Raw genomic sequence first — 22343 nt, forward strand, 5'->3', positions numbered from 1 at the left:
TCTGTAATAGTAATGTCTAGATTACTGTTAATTTATATAATGCAACATGGATGTGTGGATGGGGTGGAGACCTATATCTCATCTTAATTGTTGCAGTTAGCAATGGGAATTATAACTTCTCCACCAACTTTGCTAAAACATTTCCAGCATGATCCTCAGCATTTTACACCTCTGTGGTTGGAAATACAGACATTTCTGCTCTTCTCTGCAAATTTTCTTACAAATTCTGCAGTTCGTGGGAGTTGCCTTTGCAGGAAAAAAAGTGGTTTGAAAGGGAACAAGAATTCAGACAGACCATGTGCCAAGAAAAGAAAATAGGCTAAATTATCTATCTTCCTCACCACCTCTTACTTATTTTCTTCCCACCGCCATGAGCACAACTAGTCCTTCTGGGGATGGTTTTTTTCAAGTCTTGTTCAAATTACGTAGAAGAAACCAAAGTTCTCTGATTAAGCAGAAGGTTTTATATTTCCTTTTGTCACTGAGTCATAAAAAAGAAACAAAACAAAACACATTCAGCTCAATCGAAATCTAACCAATCACATAGCTTTATTAAACATAGCATCAACAGAAAGAAAATATGTAGTCTTTGCCCAGAAAGGATGGATGCCAAGAACAGAGTAATTTTCTGGCTTTGTCTTCGATATCTATAAATTTTATTCTCTGTGCAAGTCACCACGTTCCTGAATAGCTGTTGATATTAAACATTGGGGGAAATTTACAAATGGATAGTGAAATACATTAGGGATTACCAGATGTTAACTAGCCACACTCCATGAGGAACCTATCACATCTGTTTTTGACCTCCACAGTGCATAAAATACTTTCTTTTCTTTTCTATTATTCTGTCTTCTTATTTTTCTGGCCAAGTGTATATTGGGCTGAAAACTTGTTCAGACCAAAACTTGGCATGTGAACTCTTGATTTGGCTGCAGTTGGGTTACCACCAATTTGCAAAATAAAGTATGAATAATAATCCAAGCTGAAAGAGTGCGAAGTAAAATAAATCTTTACCATCTTATCAGGGAATATAAATCAATCTGGCATGTAAGTCAACCTTAATTTCTGTGTAAAAGTTCCAGAGGTAGTTATGATTCTATTTTATAAATACAACCAACATGTTACATATAATGAAAACTAAAGACCCCATAGATCTCAAGCATGGTCCTTTCCGCATGAACACAACCCAAGCCTAGGGCCGGGGAATTTGATTGAGTTCACTTGACAACTTTGTCTCTGTACAGGTTCTCCTCATTTCTTTGCTCCTGTCCCTTACTCAAATCAACTTCTTTCCCATCTCCTTATTTTCTGCCACGTATATGCCTCCTCCCTACCTACAGGCAATAGATTGGCTCTTCAGGAGGAAAAAGGGCCAAAAGGGAATCGTCTTTAGAACATGCATCTGCAGTAGTGATTTGGGTGTAGACTTCCATCTTTTGTTGTCTTTCAAAGTAGGCTTAACTATTAGACTTGCTAATATTTCAAACCTCATACCTCATCAAAGGCCTTGGTCACACCAGATCCCACTGATGCTCTGTCCAATTGGCACCACGGTGCTGTTAGCCTTTGTCCACTGTATGCAGGCCTTGTACAGACTGGCAAGACCACCTAGGGCCCCCAGCCACAGTCAAAGTTGAGGGGAAAAAAAAGAAACCCACTGATTCTCATTTATTATGTAGCTACCACTCACTATGGCACCAGCATATTACCTTCTTCAGTGCTACGGCAGGTTGTTAGGTCGGCACTCTTACAAATGAGAAGAGGGAGGTGTGGAGAGCTTACTGTCCTTTCCTGTAGAGACAGAGTCCTCTCAGCCTGATACCAAAGCCCATGCCCACACTTCGGGCTGCCATTCCCCTTGCCATATTAGAGGCAACCTATTTTAACCATTCCTCCCATTTTGCATTACTTGGTCACCAAACAACAGGCATCCCCACCCATCTCCTTTCCGGGGCATGTTTTTATCCCCTCTGCTTTGCAATTCTGTATTCCCAGTGACTTCAGCATCCCAGGATATATTTTTCTGGTACCCAGTTGAGCTTCTACCCTTTTGTAAGTGTCATTCTCTTTTGAAGCCCATGCCATCTGGTTTTATTAACAATTTCCACTGCCTCTTTTAACCCTTCAGTCACTCTTTTAATTCACTCAGAAACTTGGCACATGGATTATTATCCTTTTCTACCAAACTTAGTTTTAAAAGATTTTACCTTTCTTTATCCTTATAGAGACATCACATTTCTTGCTTTCTCTATTTTCTTCTAGTCTGTTGACTTTCTCCAATTTCCTTTTTGCCCTGCCCATCCTGGAATTTATAGCTGATATCAGAACAATTGATACCAGCATCCTCGGTTCTCTTAGATCCTCGAGAAAACTTAACTCAGGATGAATGATGAAATCCACTTTCTCTGTACTTTCTCTACACTTGGACAGCTGAAGCCTGCTAGAGGAAATTGCACATCGCTGTCTAATGGTGCTAATACCAGCTAAGAATTATTCATTAGCCTTTTATTTACCTTTGCTTAGATTCTACTCTCTTTTTACTCAAAGACAAGCTCAAAGTTTCACTACTCTCCTTAGGTTCCACACCCAATGCCCACCCTTCACTGTAGCACATAGCTTCAGATTCTGCTACTGTGATGACTGAGGTCATCATGCCTGATCCATATCATTTTTTGTTTGCCTTAGCTAAACCCACACCCTTCCTTCCTCCCTGCAATCTCAGAGGACAAGATGTCCCTTCTCCTGCCTGGAATCCCTTCCCCCATTCCCTATATTTAGCTAACTCCTCATTCATCTTTTAAAGCATCTCAAGTGATTGTTCTCCTAAGAAGGGAGAGGCCAGCCCCATAGTTGGGTTAGGTGACTGTCCCTGGAGTTTTTCCCGCTGTGCATGTGCACACACACCCCATTGGTATTTAGAGCTTTCCCAGCACACATACATATACACACACATATTAATATACTCATATTTGTTCTAGTATTTTATGTACGATAAAATGTCTTTTATTTAACATTTTTAAAGCTTCCAGAAACTAAATAGATCGTGACTTTAGACAAATCACCTGCCCTTTTCTGGGCCTCAGTTTGTAAAATGAGAAGGTTGAACTAGATAAGCTCTGTGGACCCTTCAGCACTGAGACAATGATTTTTTTTTTTTTGATGACAATAAAACTGAGACTATTTTTGTGGAAGACAGCCAAAAGATAATTAAGTCTGCTATTTGAAAAGTATTCGTAAAATATTACATAATAATTCCTTTGTCTGACATTTCTAAAGTAATTTTTTAATTTAAAATCTGCTTTCAAATAAATAACTAAATAAAATCTTATATTTACATATCAATTTACTTTTTAAAATAAACTGTTAAATTTTATAATAGTTTTAGATTTATATAAAATTTATGAAAATAGTACAGAAGTTCCTATATACCCCTCATCCATTTTTCCATCTTGTTAGCATCTTACATTATCCTATTACATTTGCCACAAGTACAGAATGAACACAGGTATATTACTACCAACCAAACTATAGAACTTATTTGGATTTCATTGGTTTTTTCACTAATGTCCTTGTTGTGTTCTAGGACCCCATCCAAGATACCATGTTATATTTATTCATGTCTCCTCAGTTTCCACTGGTCCTTGAGATTTTCTCAGTCTTTGCTTATTTTTCATGACCTTGACAGTTTTGAGAAGTACTGGTAGCATATCTTGCACAATGTCCCTAAATTTGTGTTTCTTTGATATCTTTCTTATGTTGGACTGGGGTGGTTATGAGTTTTTGGGAAGAAGCCCACAGAGGTAAAGCACCATTCTCAATATCATATCAAAGGTACATACTATCACCATAACTTGTCACTGGTGATATTAACCTTAACCTCAATACCAAGCATTTTCGCATTCCTAACCTCATGTGATTCTTTTAATAAGCACGAAATGGACAAGGCTGGCATCCTCAGCTTCCATTTGCAAAGGGGGACCTTAAAGGCTGGGGTTGGAGCTAAGATGCTTTGATTCACCTCCAACCCCAGGCTCTTCATAGCACCCTGACCACCTCCTCTAAATTATACGTAAAAGAACCATTTGTATGAAGCAACATCTTCCAGTGTTTTCCAGTGTGAACTCATCCTAGAGCTCTTGTGGTTAGGAACAGTCATGATTCAATGACTCATGTTATCTTCATGCTATAGCTATTGCCCTAGGCTTATTTGAATAAATTCCGATCAAAATGGCTGATCAACCAACCAAGTAACAAATGACAAATGGCACAAACTAAACGTCATGATTTAAATTCACATTTTGAACTGATTCTTTTGTGTTAAATAATCATATGTTATTTTCATAAAGATTCAAGCCTTTTCACCTAACCCTAAGGTCATTTAAAAGAAGATTATTTCCTCATCTGTAAAGCAAGTTTGTGTCTACAAAAAGATGCAACATTTTGGGTGTGTTCACTTTTCAACACATAGAGAGGGCCTGATAACTGTCTTTCTGATGACATTTGTAACAAAAACTATTATTATTATTATTTTGGTTATAATTATATATATTACACATATATACACAATATATATAGTTATATATGGTAGTCTCCCCTTATTTGTGGTTTTGCTTTCTGTGGTTTCAGTTACCCATGATCAATTATGGTCTGAAAATACAAAATGGCAAATTCCAGAAATAAACAACTGATGAGTTTTAAGTTGTGAAGCTTTAGTGATTCAAACCCAAGCCATATGACTCCAAAGCCAAAATCTTAACTACTCAGCTATTCTGAGAAATGAGTCTCACATTATTCAGGGTAGTAAAAACACCAGCACTTTTAGACTGACTTATCACCACAGAAGATGATGCAGTGTTTCTACCAATCAATAGTCTCCCTTCATATGATAGAATGAGGCACTGAGTTCACACTAATGACATTTACTAGCTATATTATTAACCCTATCATTTATAAACAGCTGGCCTTAGAAGAATTTTCAGCTATGGTACCAGCTGGGGAACAACACATTTCTGTTTTGGGTGTTGTTTATTGAATCCTCACTTATATCTTCATTTATTTATTCAACAAATATTTACTGATTGCCTGCTCTGTTCTAGGCATTTTTCTAAGCACTTTAAACATATCAATTAATTTAATCCTAATCATAGTCATAAAAGTAATCCTAATCATAATCATAAAAGTACTGTCACTGCTCTTTTTTTACAGATGAGAAACCAAAACTTAAAGAAATTAAGTAACTTGCCAACAGTCATGTCACTTCTGAAGTGGAACCAACTTTTGAAGAAGGCAGGGTGAAGAAGACAGCCTCGTGCAGATGCTCCACTTGTACTTGTCTGTCTCTTCCTTGCTAGCTGTTGAAGTGTCTGAGATTGAATTACCACTGATCTTTACTGTTTTTCTTAAAGAAGAGTGCTTATTACAGTTATTGCCAGCTTAATAAAAGCTCTGTTCTCTTCCATTATATATATATATATATGAAATAGTTGCAGTTACAACTCCTAATTAATCCACACATTTCAGAACAGTAAAGAAATCTATGAGTTTTCTGTTTCAAATCTGTCAACTTGAAACAAAGACTTCACTTTTGAAATGGCAGAAAATATTTTTAATATCCAAAAGGGTACAATAAAAGTCTTGCTAGAAAGCATGAGGGAGTGGACTAGGAATTTTGAGGAAATCCAGGAAGACAAAAAATAGATAGGATTGAGTCAATGGAGAAATCACAGCAGAAGGAAACAGCCTAGGATAGCAGAGGTGAGCATAGTTCCTTCTATGAGAGCTTCCTAAGAAGCCAAAGTCATAACCAAAATGTGTAAAGAGTAGCAATGCTCAAGGTATTTGTTCAATATCTGTATTGAGAACAATAGAAAATGTTTGGAGACCATCTCTGCTTCTTTACTTACAGGCTGTCACCAGTGATATTTGTCCTCAAGCTAAAACTTGAGAGCTATTCTTTAAAGAAAGGGTGGTGGGCGTGCGGCTCCAAGGGTGTAGGCAGAATCAGAGCATCCTTGTGGATAGATGTGGATCTTCACAGTGGCCAGAGTTGGGGCATGGGGTAGAGAGAGAAGTCAGGGAAGCTCTACCAAGGACTGAAGAAGATGCCCTAAGCACCAGTGCTCAGAGGAACTGTCTTTACCTTGACACCTCTGCCTGCTCTCCTCATCGCAACCCCTGGGAGAGTCGACCAGACACGTGTACTCTGCCTAAGTATCCAGGGTCACAGCCAGCTTTCCCATTCAACAGACAGACAGCAACTCATAATGCCTATTCCAAACACATCCTGTAACCAGCCTGACCTGTGTATATAAATGGACAACAAAGTATTATCAGATTATTTCAGGACCATCATATTATAAATCCCTGAAAGTGAAAGATGGAATTGAATAAACTGAGCAACCAATAAAGTGAAACAGAAATAATTTAGGAAGATAAAATAATTAAAAACTTACAAATAATTTAAAATATGTAATTTTATTTGCTATATTTTCAGATGTATAGTTTTTTCCTTGAACTTTGAAGACATTTCCCCTTTATTTTCTAGAATTCAATGTTATTATGCTTATAAGAAGTCTGATATATGTCTCATTGTCTTCTCTTGGTAAATAATTATGTTTAATTTCTAGAAATTATTAGGATTTTTCTTCTTTATCTTGGAATGCTTATCATTTCGCTGTGTCTAGATTTTGGACTTTTTTTCATAAACCCTACTCAACACAGCAGTCTTATATCTATTTAGGCAAGTAAATCTTTCTTTGTTATTTCTTTAAAATTTTCTTCTCCTCTATTATTTCTGTTTCCTTCTTCTGGACTACTTCATATTTTTCATCTTTGTCTTTAGTTTGCTGATTTTCAATTTTTTTTAGGATCACCCAATTGACAAGACACAGTAAGCTTAATTATTGCTAGAAAACAGAATGTTATTATTATAGACAACAACGTGATTAACCAAATTTAGTGGTTAGAGTGAGTGAAAAAGAAGGTATTGTAGGAGTAATGGATTCTCCAAATTTCAGACTGAGAAGTTGAGTTCTGTAAGTTGATAAATCAAAAAGTGGAGGAATATCCCCTGCTCAAACTGCTCTGTCCAGAATCTCATGTTGAAGGATGAAGAAAACAACACTAAAATAGGACTCACACAGGGATGACCAATGACTGGACTATAGTCAATCACTAGCCTGCTCAGTGTCGCATGGTATAGCCTGATGCCTAGAGTTGAAGCAAATCAGTTGAATTCCTTTTCTCAGGAATTTGAACTTGGTATGTAGAAATGTGGCTGGAAGCCAACAGTGTCAAAGAGTTGCTGTGCAAAGGCCCACAAACTGTGACCATGAGATCCCTGGTGCCACTCAAGGCCACCGCTGTCCTGAAGATTCAGTTACCCAAGACCTGGTCTTATTATATATCTCCTGTTCTTGATCCCAAGGGATTCCATCTCCTTTTTAGACCATACATTCCCTTGCAATAACTACCCCTTTTACTTGAGCTATTTGAGAAAGTCTCTTTCTTGCAGCTAAAATCACTCTCATTGAAAGAAAAGCCTGACAACTGTGTTCACTTTGCCTACAGAAGGGAAGAGCAGCCTGGTGTTTGATGCCCCCTGGGAAAATGGCATGGGCCAACTACTCTTAGTGCAACCCGAGGCCCTACCACCAGCACAGGGTGCATGAGGCTGAGATTGCTTTTTCAAGAAGAGTAGATTATTTTTTTAATTGCCCATTTTTTTCTTCTTTTTTAAAGATTATAGGGCTATTAGATTGCAGGCCTCAAGATATTTCTCAAAGCCTCCAATCTTTTAAAATGGGCTTAGGAGAAAATTAAAAAGAAATAACTTTTAAATTCTCTTTAATGACAGTTTTGTTTTTCAGATACAGAGATCACAGAATCTGTCCTGAATCTAAACCCTCAAAACAGGGAACAACAAAGATGTCTGGAAGATGTCATTCTGACTTCCCTCGTTTTTCTCAAGCCCTTCTCCTGGAGAGCCCTTCCTAGAAGGCCTAAGAAAGTGAAATGCAACCCCTGACAGCAAGCAACTGATCTGGCACCATCAGCCAGGTCTCGGCATCCTCCTCTTGAACGTAAAATATTTCACAGCTCAGGCAAGACCACTCTACGATCATGATGGATCAAAACACAAAGAAGAGGACTGCATAATTATGCCTGAACACAGTCACAACATGAATATTATACAAGCCATAGCCATGACCAATCATTTCCCAGTCTAAATGGGGTTTATCAGGACACCCAACATAAAATTAACCCTACTTCCTGATGGCATCCAATCTAGAGTAAAGCCTCACTTTCTCAAGCTCCAAAAATCTAGTTCATGCCCCAAATTTTCTAATAAATTGTTTCTAATACTTTTTAATCTTTCCAACACCTTCTTACTGAGATGCCCCATGGTTCCCCATGGAGCATGTCCCTGTCTAAAAAGGTAATAAACCCAAGTTGTTCAGCTCCACATGTGTTCCTGCTGATGTTCGGCTGGAGGGTTTTGAGAGGCTTTAGGAATGTCATGTTCCTCCACTGCACTCCTGTTATTATTTTTCTTGGATTGTCAAAGTGCGGCTCCCCTGGACTAATTTTCTTGATCTCCACAATAATTGCCAACGTTTACTAAGCACTTACTATCTGCCAGGCACTTTATATGGATTAACTCATTTGATTCGCATGCTGACCCTATGAGTGGATAGACCTAGCACCCAATTTACAGAGAAGGAAACTGAGGTACAAAAGGCACAACACTACTAAGTGGCTGAGCCAGCAATCCAAGGCAGGCAGCTCGTGAGCACCAGGCTCTGACGTCCACACACACTGCTTCCTCCCACTGCATTTGTCTGCTGTGCTCTGCTCTTCCGCTTCGCTGAATAGTGCCAGGTCACTGTGTCATCAGCTGACAGTGAAGGGCACTAGAATAAACAGCCCCAGGAAATCATTGTTGGGTTTCCTGTAAGATGTTGTGGGAGAATGCAGACCCACAGGAAAAACAAAAAAAGAAAAACAAAACAAAGCAAAACCAAAATTCTCCCAGATAGATCTTAGTACTGGAAATAACTTATAAGCTTCTTCTAAGCAATTGAATATTTTTCACCTACTAGAGTCATAAATCATATAGATCAGAGTTTTTCAACTTAACTTTAAGGAAGATATGAGATGATTTTAAATTGAATAAACCTAACCAGGAAAGAGTCCCTGTAGATTTTTCTTTCAATATTACTAGTGTGGTGAAGAGAGAATTCCTGCTTGGTAGTAATATGACTATTTTTTTTTTTCTATCTCCCTTGATAGCAAAGAAAGAGTGAGTCTGAGGCACAGCACTTTGGAAGGCACTAAGTAATATCTAGCAAGATTTCAATAACTTAGTTCATTTTATTTTAATTATTTTTGTACTTACCTTCCACCGCCAACTATACTGGTTTTGCATTTACAAGTGATAAAAAAGTTTCTTTTTAAAATGAATTTATTTCAGCAAAAATTTGAGTCCATTTAAAGAAAAATATTAAGTACACAGTGGTACAGGTGGTAGGACACCACACAAGGAAACAAAAATCGTGAAGGTGTTTTGAGAAACCCTGATTCTAATTTCATTTTCCTCTTTCCGTTGGATGCTGGAAAGAGGAGAGTTTAATTCACGGTCATTGACCTCAAGAGTGCAGGTCCTGATCCAAGAATTTCACCTTCTAATCTTATTCCTGGCCTTATCATCTGTCTCCTCCCCTCACTTTCCCCTATGCTGTCTTAGCTTGTTACCCTATTTCTTTCAGGGGGAAAAAATAGGGGTGGGGTACGAGGCGGCATAATAAAGACTGTCTCTGTTTTAATAACGCGGGGTTCAAAGAGTCAAAGTGACCCACGCGAAGAGAGAGATGCACGAAGCTCTCAGAAAGCCCAGAGTGATGACTTCTTCTGGTCCTGGGAAAATTCCTTTCTTCAAACTGGGCAGGAACCTCGCGTTTCTAAAACTGCTTGGACAGCGGATTCTTTGGCCCTCCTGCGTCCCAGCTTCGAGTCACCATACGAGCGTGTTCCTGTAAAACGTGTGAGTGAATCAAAGTACTTCGGTGGAAAAGTAAGGAGGAGGGGCCAGAGCCTCGTGCCCCCCGTCCGCCTTTCTGGCTATGCAGCACCTTGACCTTCAGTCCACCTCCCTCCTCTGTCCAGCCCTGGAGTGGGGAAGTTCTCGTGGGCCCCTTGGAGGCCCGGAGGCGGGGATACGGGGCAGGAATAAAGACCGGCCCCCAGAATTGGAAGGGGGATGGGCAGCGCTGGAGAATAGCGCCCGGGAGCCAGGGCAGCAGCAGCCCCGACTCCCTGGAAAGCCCAGCAGTCTAGAAAAGCTGGATTTGGATTCGCCCCGCTTGGAAGAGTTCTCAGGAAGTTTGAGGGGAGGGGCGAGCCGCGCTCCCCGGTTCCACCCGCTCGGGCGCGGGAGGGCGAGAAGGGACCACCGCAGCATCAGGTCTCCGTGTGTCACGTTCCCGCCCCCGGGCGGGCTCCTGGTGCTCGCGGCCGGGTCCGCGGGCCGAGCGCACAGGCCGGCATGGAGGGACTGGTCCTGCTCAACGCCTTGGCCACGCGGCTGCTTTTCGTGCTGCACTCTCTGGTCGGGGTCTGGAGAGTGACCGAGGTGAAGAAGGAGCCGTGGTACTGGCTGCTCGCGCTGCTCAACCTCTTGCTCTTCCTGGAGACTGTGCTCACCCTCAAGTTCAAGAGCGGCAGAGGCTACAAATGGTGAGAGTGCCCCGGGAAAGGGAGGGCGCACGGGGGCTCAGGGTGTTGAACCCCACGGCACTAGAGCCCATCTGCCCCAAACCCGCGGCTTCTTTAACTGGAATTCGGCCCCCCTTTGTCCTCGCTGGAGCTTGGAAGGCGCGCGCGATGCTGGTGCGTTCCTTTGGCACATCAGGGGTACCCAGTGCAGCACTAGGAAGGCTCAAGCCGTGAGCGCAGGAGAGCGTCATTTAGTCTCAGGTTTGGAAACTTGGAGGATGAGAATAAAGAAGGGAGGCACTTAAATGCCTTGCAGAATGTGTCCCAAAATAGGGGAATCTTGGAGCAAGGAGGTTGCCATGTGCGGTGCTTTCTGAATGTGGGGTGTGTGGGTGTGCGCGGGTTACTCTGTGTGCGTGCAGGTGTGGGAATGCCCTTCGTCGGGCATCAGCGACCTTTGGGAGAGCTGTGCGCACCGGCACCCTCCGAGGGCGAGAAGCCCCTTGCTGCGCGTCAGTGGTTTCAGCCGCTTCCCTTCCTTCCAGCCCCTGCAGTCCGGAGCTCTCTGGTGCGAGGCAGCTTAAGGCGTCGGGGTTTGGTGGCTTCGGAGCTTGGCGAACGGCCAGCCTATCTTGCCAGAAATGGATTGCAATGCTGGTAGAGGGACCAGCAAGTAGTGGCTCAGTCTTAACCTCAACGTGCAAGAACTACAGGCTCTGCGTGGTGCTCTATTTCCTTCCCCAAAAGACTTGAATGAGAATAAAAGAATTGAGAAACAGATTTTCTTGTGATTTACAAAGAGCCTCCCCCAACCCCATCCCTTCACTCTCAGTACATTTTCAATCCAAACTTCTCCAAGTTAGGCCTTTTCTTGTATTAATTTTTTTTAAAGGGCTGTTTTCATATATGTCAATACTTTTAAAAAAATACCTAATTCTATGGGGAAGGAGAAAATAGTATTAGCCAATTTAAAAATTACATACACTATGGCGTTATAGTTAGTCATCATGTTGACCAAAAAAAAAACTCTCTAAGGTTTTACATATTAAACTACAAAAGGCTGTGTATTTCATGACAGTCCATAGAATAAAATGTGTTGCCTCTGAAAATGATGTGAATCTTGCTTACATTTTCCACTGTTGAAAAATTTCTAGAATTATCAATGCCCAAATTAGTCAAGAGCAACTCTAATTTAACACGGGCGAGGATTGGAATGTTACCACCCCCGCCTCTTCACAACAATTTGTTAAGCATGAGACATTTGAGGTACTTTCCAGTGTGCCTTTTGAAAATCTCAAAGAAAAATGGTGTTCACTTTCCAAATAAGCCTCAGGGTTAAAGAAACAAAAGGGGAGAAAAGTGTTTATTCACTCAGCAGGTCATATAACATTGATTTAGTTTTTGCTGAGTACCTTGAATCTACTAGGGTAGAAATATCTTTGGTAACAGGAGGATGAAGTCTTAGGCTGGACACTGTTCTATGTAACCAGCCATCAGACCTTCTGGGAGAAATGTCAACCTCAGAAGAGAGGTCTGCTCAGTGGAACCTGAAATAACTCCTTTCCCACTCCGAGAGTAGACCAGAGCCTGTCACTTGCTGTAAGTCAAACCCTCCAGTTGTGTAGAAATACTATAGCCAGTGGAACTTTACCTTCTCGTCTATATCATCGCTGCTGATTATGACTGACATAACTTACAACCAAGAGAGGAAAAGTGATTGGGCAAAAATGGGGGATGGTCAATGAGTTGGGTTAAATAGGGAAGTGGGGATATACTAGTGTTTAGAGTATGAGCCTCAAAATCAGATAGATAATGGGGAAAAATCTGGGCTTTCCTACTTACTTGCTATGAGACCTTTAGGAAGCTACTTATGTCTCTGAGCCTCAGTTTCTCCTCTGTAAATACTTACAGGTTGTTGGAGAATTATATGAAATAATATATGTTGACGGTCAATGAATAAAAAAATGGTCTTTTCTAGAGCCTAAGGTTTTCACTTTCCTCTTACTAAAAAATATTCTTATATCAACTAGACACATTTTATGTCTACACAAGTCAAATAATTTACTTGAGTAACAAGCCAATAAACCATTGGCTCTGAGAAATAAGTAGAAAAAAAATTGTCACTTTTATTTCAAAAGAACAAATCCATGATATATATTGTGCATTATAACCCTAATTCAAGAAAAATCTTGCAGATTCAACATCTAGACTCATATTCAAAAATAAGCAAAGAAAAAAGTTGATAGATTTCGCTTATTATAAGATTTCACAACAAATGACTCTTTGTAAATGGTCTAAATATAAGTATGATTAGTAATGCCTTCTTCTACTGATTTTGTCAAATACAATTGAGTCTGAAAATATGGTCGTTTGTGTGGTGGACAGAGCCCACATACCATTCTGCCATAAGTTTGAGAAAAAAAGTCAGAAGATGGACTGCTAAGAAATTTAGGAAATTATCCTTGAAACAACATGGTAACAATGAAAAAGGGTTTGATTTTGGGGCATACTTCATTTTGAAGTTGAAGTTTTCTGAGTACAGGAAAGAACAATTTTTTGTTATTTTTGACTGTTAAGAAAAATTTTCCATCAGAAAATCTAGGCTGATGGAATCAAATAGATGTAAATATGCTAACATCCATAGCGCTTTATAGAAAAATATTAACATATATTGATCTATATGTATTAATAGATTCTATAGAGATAAAGGCATATAGATAAACCTTTGACCCATTGGTTTTACATTTTGGAAACCACCCCATAGAACCAAAAATACCCATATGTAACAACATGAACAAAAATATTAATTTCCATCTTGTTAGTGGAAAATAAAGCTGACAACAACTTGATTATCCATAAAAGGAATAGTTGAAAACTTGTGAAATAGTTACACTATAGACTATTTTACTGCTATTAAAAATAATGTGCCAGATTTTAACCAATGACCTAGAGGATTGTCCACGATGTATTTTTAGGAAACTAAAATTACAGAGTTATGTATTATGGTTCATTTTAAAAACTGGACTTGTAAAAGAATTACCCATTGTATCAATTGAAAGCATTCTTCTTACAAGTTGAAGAAGTGGAAGGAGGAAGAGAGAAGGAGAGGGGGAGGAGAAGAAAGAGGAACCCTTCCATACTGAAAATAAATAAAGATGAATAGAATAGAATAGAATAACACCTGAATGGTGGACTAAAATATGAAAGGTAAGAATTGAAAAATTTCTTTTTCTTGAACATCAGATCCATGAACCTCATTTGTATTACTGTGACCTACTTTGAATATTGTTCTTTTTACTGAAATTTACACCTGGACCCAAACAAATAAAATCTACATAAATCATGGAACAATAAGCAGAGCTATAGAGGAAAATGTGAACTAAATTTTTTGAAAAGTAGCAAACATATGACATTTATCCAAGAAATGTTTCTTTAGCTATGCTTTGGAGAGGAAAAATGGAACTAGAGTTGCTGAGCTCAGCTGTCCAGGGACAAGCAGCGTTACGTCAACATTACTAACTTGCCAGTTGGAGAGGTTTAATTTGTTGGAATCCTATAGGATAGAGTGATGAGCCAATGACACATCCCTTGTTAAGTTCAATCAATATGTGCTAGTGGAATTTGCTCTTTTTTCACCCAATATTTATTTCACCTTCAAATTTAATTACATTTCTATTATATAAGATGGAAATTAGTATCACTTAGCTCATTTTTTTCTTGATTTTATTTTCTGTTGTCTGGGCAACAATCCAATGGATCTGTGAATTACCATTTAGGTAAAGTCAAGTAGAAGGCAATATTTCGGTTGTTTTCCAGCCAATAGTGATAAAGTATTCCTCAGGGATAGAAAAAATTACCAAGAATGTGACAAGTTTGAAGCCTGTTCACTTGAAAGCAGGCAGCAGCTAAGAATAAGTAGAAAAGTTAAGCTGAATTAACTGGCAAAAGCACAAAATTTTACGCACTGAGCTTTCTTCACCATATTTTTAAAAAATAAAAGGGAAATATAATTTTTGAGTTGGCAGGTGGTAACTCGTCTATTGGGTCACCTTTCTTTGTTATCTCTTTTCATTTTCCTTTATTAAGTTCAACCAGACAACTATTTGTTGAGTTGCTTAGCATGATACTATGCTAGATGCTGTGTGACCAAGTGGGAGAAGGAGAAAACAAACACACCTGATAGTTTAAAGCAAAAGATAGCATTTTGGTTAAGTGCTCAAATGTGTGGAAATCAGAATAATTATGACTATTTAGCATTTCCTATATTCCTGGAACACTTCCTGTGTTCCAGGCTCTTCCAAGTGTTCTACACAGATTATCTCATTTGATTCTGACAACAGCTGTAATTATTTTTTTGTTGCTGTGTTTTCTACCATTTTTAGATGAGGAAACTGAGGCACAGAACTGTTAGATCATCCCACTCAGGATCATTTAGTTGTGACTTGGGAGAGAGAGAAGTGAAGACTGCAAGTTCTCACTCTTAGTGTTCATTCTAACAACGCAGAGGAGAAAGGATGAGAGGCAGACTCCTGGATGGAGGAGAGGGAACTTTACAGCATTTGAGCTGGAGCAGGAAAAATGGGGAAGCTCTGCACTGGGAGAGGAGAGTGCATAGACCATGTAATTACGGAAGTTTCTGAGTGGGTAGGTGAGTGTTAGGGAACTTTGGACAGATTTCTCTAGAGGAAGCACGGAGCCTTCTCATTCTATGTTCAACAACAATGTATGGGACGTCCACTGAGTTGTGTTAGGCATTGTTCAAATATTGAGAATGTGGAAGTGAATAAAAGCCAAAATCCTGCCCTCAAAAACCTTACATTTTAATCAAGGGGCTCAGAAAATAACCAAAGAAGTAATTAATAAACAACGTATAAGTGAACGTATAAGTAATAAGTATAACGTATAAGTAGTAAGTATAACGTATAAGAAATACTAAGCAAGCAGAGAAACTGCTCAGAACTGTGACAGCCTAAATGGCTCAGGTTATAGAGCAAGGAAATGTGCAGGGGAAGGTTCCACTGGGGGGAGAGGTCTGGCTGGGGAGGTGGTATTGGAGCTGAGGCCTTGGAGAAGAGAAAGAGCCAGGAGCGGAAAGAGTGCTCCAGGGGAAAGAAAAAAGCCAGAGAGGGGGACAATCTTCTTGTGTTTGGGACATTTCTGACATATCCCTAAAGGACTGAAAAATACCAACTTTCTTTTCTTCTCTTCCCTGTCCCTTCTCCTTCCTTTGTCCTCTGACTCCGGGTAAAAAATTCATGCTAATATTTTTTAACTTTATGATATCTCATTTTAAATACTGTATATTTGAAAGTATCTGGATGGCTCACAACTGAACACAGGAAAGGAATCTGAAGGTATTCTATCCTAAATTGATCTCAAATTTAAACCAATTTTGTAAAAAATTCAGTGAAATCTATTTGATTATTCCATTGCATTTGGAAAGTTCACAGGGATATTAAAAACCTGGACTTAACAAATATATACTGTATGAAGTCCAATCTTGATTTACAAGTTTTGAGCAACACAGGAGAACTTTGTATGATGTAATTCTGTGATATGTGATAATATGTACTTTCCTCCACCAAAAATGTTTATGAAAATGCCAGGAGAAAATTGGGAAATAAGAACACTTTCCCACCCTCCCCCTGATCTTTTTAGACCCTAGAGAGGGTAGGATGGAGAGATTAGGAAGGAAACCATGTGACTTTCATATGGCCAACTTGGGCACTGGGAATTCTCCCGAAAGATATACTATCTCTCTCCCTCTTCACACTTGCTGTCCAGATTTCCTGAAATCTCTCCTTAGCTTTTTAGTTATTCTAGTAACACTTTTCACTGTGCATTGGATTTATCAGCCCTGTCTACCATGTATATCTGGAGTATTATAGGATAATACAAACATACCTCATTTTATTGTGTTTTGCTTTCTTGCACTTCGCAGAAATTGCATTTTTTTATGAACTGAAAGTTTGCGGCAACCCTGACTAGAGCAAGTGTTGGTGCCATTTTTCCAACAGTATGTGCTCACTTTGTGTCTATGGGTCAGCATTTTTTAGCAATAAAGTGTTTTTTGATTAAGGTATATACATTGTTTTTAAGCATATGCTATTGCACACTTAATACAGTATACTGTAAATATAACCTTTATGTGCACTGAGAAATCAAAAAGTTTGTGTGACTCACTTTATTGCAATGGTCTGAAAGTGTACCCACAGTATCTCCAAGGTATGCCTGCATTATCATCTTCCCGTATGTTTGTGGTATGTGTTTTTTATATCCTGAGCTGTGAGCACAGTGCAAAAGGCTGACTTAAATCTGCGTCCCTTTTGGAAGCACACATTGAATGTTACCAGCAAATGACTTTGTTTTTGGTACTCTAAGTCATAGTTTAGGAAGAAGAGTCGTCTCCTTAAATTAGTACTATGCTTCACTCCCAAGAAGAAGTCATAGTTTTTTCTTTTATTTCACAATGGACTTGGGATCAATGTAATAATTATGTCTGCATTTAGATTGGGACCGCCAAGAAATTGAACCATTGAATGGTAACCATGCTTTCTTCATGAGTATGTTCAACTGAGACATTTAGAACTGAAAATTAAGGTTATTAATATTTTTTAGCTCCTTGTACTTGACTGAGAGAAAACAAAGAACAAATTAGTGTGGGCAGCTCCCGTGAGTCAGTATCAATATATCTCTACTCTTAAATTTTATGCATTTCTCCTTCTCATGGCAATGGTATTATTATGCATACAGCATCAGGACAAATCTGAATAGCTCAGCTTTTTTTTCAACAATGGAAAATTCACATTCACATCAACATTTATTCTCCCCATGTGCTTGTCTTTCACTATTCAACAAGTTCTTATGAAATATTGGTATCTGGACAGTCGAGCCTACAGATGTATAAATTGTTTTGTTAAAGAAAACCAATGTTTCTGTTCTTTTTTAAAAATGGTTTTTAAATGTAGGTCCCATAAAACGTACTTTTTTTGAAAGATGCAAAATAATGTCAAGGACATAGGATTGTTAATATAAAATGCCAGAGTGGCACTGATTTTGTTACTTTTCTCTGAAGATGAACTACAGGGTGTCCCAAAAGTCTCCATCTGAAGGAAAAATTTTGTAAAATGTTGTAATGAATGTTTTGTAAATAAAGGTACATTTAGCTACAATTTCCCATTTTCCCTGTGTATAGTGACTTTTGGGACACCCTGTATTACCCATAGTTGTTTAAGGAAGGGCATTATATTTTCTCTTTGGTTTGTCTGACCTCAAAGAGATAGATAATGTACAATTGACTTAATGTTAAATACTTATTAGAATAAGAATTAGTAATCCTTACAAAAATAAAGATGTCCTCTCACATCAGTGCTGATGCCAGCCCTGGCGGGGTCCTGTGGCATTCCTTTGCTTTCTTATTGCCCACGTTGAGCCTCCTGTCCCCTATACATGTTTTAATCCACCTGGAATAGTCTCCTAATACATTGGCTGTTCCATTCTTAGACAGTCTGTTAATAATAGTGATAAAGATGTTGATGAAGATGATGATCATGATGGTGATGATAATGGAGGTGGTGACAGTTATCAATTATTGAGCACTGACAATTCTACAGGCCTGCTTTACACCCATTATCTCATGCAATCCTCACAATCACCCTATGAATTAATTCCCATTTTTATCACCATTTTAGGATGAGGACACTGGTGCACAACAAGGCTAAATCATTCATCTAAGGTCACAACTAATAATAATAAATCATGAAATAGTTCCTAGCATCTGGAGAGCACTCATATTTATTGAGCCAGGCATTTGCATTGCGTACATCTCCTCATTCAGTCCTTGCAGTAACCCCCTGATTCTGCCGTTATGCTCCTACATGCAGATGGGGAAGCCAAGGCTTAGAGGCTTGGAGAAGGATTCCCCTTCCTAGCATTGAAACCTTGGTAATCCTCTGTTGAGCCTTGCCCTTACTCCATCAGCCTCTTTGTTATGTTTTGCATTGAATAACCAAATTGGGATTTGCCTGTGGACAATATCACTACATAATTTTTAGTGGCAAGGATTTTCTATAGTGGAGAAAGGGTCAAAGTTTTGTTGTTGCCGATTTTTTTTGTTTTTTGGTTTTTTTAATTAAGGCAGGTAAATTTCAGGTGACCTGCTAATGGAAGACTGGCATGATTTTGCTTAGAACATTATGTAGAAAAATTCATACAACATACAAACATAACTCAGAGACACTCTTGTACAAGCAGACATCTTTGTAAAACCGAAACTGAATATAAAAGAAAAAATACAGGGAAAAAAGTGTAGGCTATCTTCATTTTTTATTCCAAAGTGGAGGACCATCCTCTTCTGCAGAACAGAAGTGAATACAATCATCTTTATATAAAATGAAATAAACTAAAGCATTATATAAATGACATTCATAATGATTTTATCTTCTCAGAAAGCATTAAAATCCCCATAGTCAGCATCAATTTAAGTTCATTTATTCATTAAACAAGAATTTGTTGTACTGGATGCTATGATGGTGTTCTTGAAGGAATGTAAAATATATATAGTTATATGAGAACACTACAAAACAATAATTTGAGAACCAAATAATTTTCCACAAATTATGTCCAAAAGTGCAGAAAGGCAGCAGAATCAAGATATAATCAGTAAAATAGGCTTGTTAGACAAGGAAAAGCCCTGAGGTTAATGATTTCTAGGGTACCGGTGGTTATACAAGAGTGAAGAGAAGAGAGACGGGCTTTTCGGGTTAAAAGAATATCATGATGGTGATACCGAGGGTTTCAGATGGAACCAATTCACTTATTTAGGAGGATGTCATGGTTTTCTTTGCCTCTGAAATATTTTATAAGAAAAATAGTATGTGGATGCTAAAATTGATTAATATTTCATCCATATAACTAGTTTAGGGACAAACTAAACTAAAGCATACTGCTGAAGTTTGAATGTGAACACCTTTAGTTGTAATAAAGCTTGTGCTTGCTTTAGACGAGAGTACTAATTTTGCTATCAGTTTATATCATTATTTGGGAATATGACTTTATCTTTAAAAAATGGCAATAACAAACAATGAAAACTGTAATTAAGAGTCACCTTCAGAGATATCTCCCCTTTACAAAACCTAAATATACACATTCTTCAAGGGCTTTGGAAGTATAAAGAATGATTCCATTGCAGTGGGTGTTCCCAACCCATTTGAAATTCCTCCCCGTCTCTTCTGTTATTATTTGTCTGCACTCCCTTAAGATCACTGAAAAAATAAACCTGTCATCTGATCTTGGCACCTCCTGAAACATACCCACTTTATATTCAATTTTCCGTTTCTTTAAGAATTCTCATGAGCTTACGGCCAATGAGTTGTCGCTTCCCTTGCTGGTGGGGCAGGCATGCACAAAGGGATCTGGGAGGGGAGGTGGTGGTGAGAGACATGCTAGTTTACAAAATAAATGGGTGGTGGCTGGGGTCAGACTAGTGACCTCCCAGACACTCAGAGGCTGTGTGTTCTGCAAAATCATTGGGTTCACTTTGAGAGGTCACAGAAAGGTAGATGAAACACTGAGGTTGCCATATGGGACACCATATTTCCCCTGCACACCAGTAGAAAGCCCTTGCTGAGCAGCCTAGATGGAAATCATGTACGTTAAGGCCACATAGAGAAACCAATCTACGTGTAAGGAAAACAGGCAATCCTTAAATTCTTATATGGGGTTTAGGGGTTCATGAAAGGGCCTTTGACCTAATTTCCTGATTTCCATGAAAATAAACCCGTTATTGTAAAAGTGTGCCAGAAATTTTATCGAGGACAATCAAGTCAGTTTAACATGAGATTTTGAAACTTGAATCTAGTATCTTTACAACTCCTCTGTATTTTGTAGAGTAGAAAAGACTGAGAAATGAAATATAAATAAAATCTGGATTCACATTGAAGTAATGTTTGAACATTATTTTTGCTTCTTTTAACTATTATTCATTTCAGATTTATGTATACCATCAGAAATCAAAAAGAGAAAAATTAAACAGGGTAGTTGGTGATATAATTTTTCTTCTATATGCTTATTTATATCATTACATGTTTCTAAAAATGAATGAACGTTACTTTTTCAGTAAGAAAACAACAGTAATTGCCATTTTTTGAAAGAGGAAAATGGAATCCTAATTCTAGACTAATGCCAATTTGAAGTAAAATCCATTGCAGGGCTAAATTGCTAAATGTCATGACAAATCATTTGGCGAAAAGCATTACAATTTGTTGAAATGACAACTTTTTATGATAAATAATATTTTATAAAAATAAAATACAAAAGTGTGAAGTGAATTGAAAAATAAAGCAATGAGTATAGCTCTTAAAGAGCTCAGAGCAGTGTCCAGCATATAGCAAGACCTATATATGTATTGAATTAATAAACAAAACAAAACAAATGAATTTGTCAATAAACAAATAAATACATAAGCAAATAAAGAAAAATATCCTTTGAGACAGTGCTCCTGCTTGTGTACTTTGGAGAGAATTGGTAAGTAGGCTAAGAGCTGTGGAATTAAAAACAAAAAACAAAACTTCTATGGAGAAGAAAGATACTTTCAGGAAGGTTTTAATTTAGAAAAAAATAACTAAGCAAAGTAATTTGGCATTAAAGTACTAATGATGTGCAACTTAGGTATTCTGATAGGATGATAGTAATTGGGATTGTATTAATAATAAATCTGAGTTTCTAAGGGCAGATAGTTCACTGAGAATAGGGTACTATCAATTTTGTAAAAATTTCCCACTTGGACATATCTTAATCATTTAATCCTATACTTACCTTTTTCAATCAGTCTAATATATTGCTTTTATAAAAAATATCCAGAAACCTGATATAAGTTTTTGTGAGTTGGCCAGACCCCTCTATGGCATTAGTCTTCATACAAGGCTCTTGGCATCTACTTATACCTGATGCCATCATGACAAAGCTCGAAGAAAAATTATTTGGTAGCTCGTAAGAACAGGCATACAATTTGATTAATTGCAGAGAAAAAGGTGGGATCAAGCCTGGTTTATTAATTTTTAGACTTCATACTCTCCTTGGTTCCAAAAATGAATTTCACTGACAACACATGATAAAGAATATTGCAGACCCTCAAAATAATAAGTAATAACCATGATGTCACCCTAAAATATTAAATCTTTCATAGAAGCAGAACATATTAAATTAGTTTCCTTCAGTAAAACTTCCAATAAAAATCAATTTGTGGTGCAATTTCAAGAAGAGATTTCTAGTTAAACCAGCAACAGAGCATCAAGAAAGTAGAAACTGTAAATCAACTAGGGCCTTATCAAATTACTAAATATTTGTGGGGAGCCCATAATATGCCAGACAATCTGGAAGTAGTAAAGGGTATACAGTTGGTCTTTCATATTCATGGATTCTGCATCCATGGATTCAACCAACTATGGATTGACAATATTTGAAAAACAAAAGAGAAACAAAAATAACAATATAACAATAAAAATGATACAAATAAGAGTATGGTATAACAATTATCTACATAGTATTTACATTGTATTAGGTATTATATGTAATATAGAGATGATTTAAAGTATGTGGGAAGATGTATATAGGTCATAAGCAAATACTAC

At 38.1% G+C, this 22343-nt stretch overlaps 1 protein-coding gene across 1 annotated transcript in view; it reads left to right on the forward strand.

Annotated features, from left to right (window-relative positions):
• Positions 1 to 10288: 10288 nt before the first annotated feature.
• Positions 10289 to 22343, forward strand: part of TMEM26 (transmembrane protein 26) — a 35971-nt gene continuing 23916 nt past the window's right edge. The window contains exon 1 of the mRNA XM_012657375.1: positions 10289 to 10734. Coding sequence (XP_012512829.1) covers positions 10544 to 10734 — 191 coding nt within the window. The 5' untranslated portion in view covers positions 10289 to 10543. The remainder of the gene's footprint in view (positions 10735 to 22343) is intronic.

This window comes from Propithecus coquereli, unplaced genomic scaffold, assembly GCF_000956105.1.
Source record: "Propithecus coquereli isolate 6110/MARCELLA unplaced genomic scaffold, Pcoq_1.0 Scaffold115, whole genome shotgun sequence".
Taxonomy (NCBI): Eukaryota; Metazoa; Chordata; class Mammalia; order Primates; family Indriidae; genus Propithecus; species Propithecus coquereli.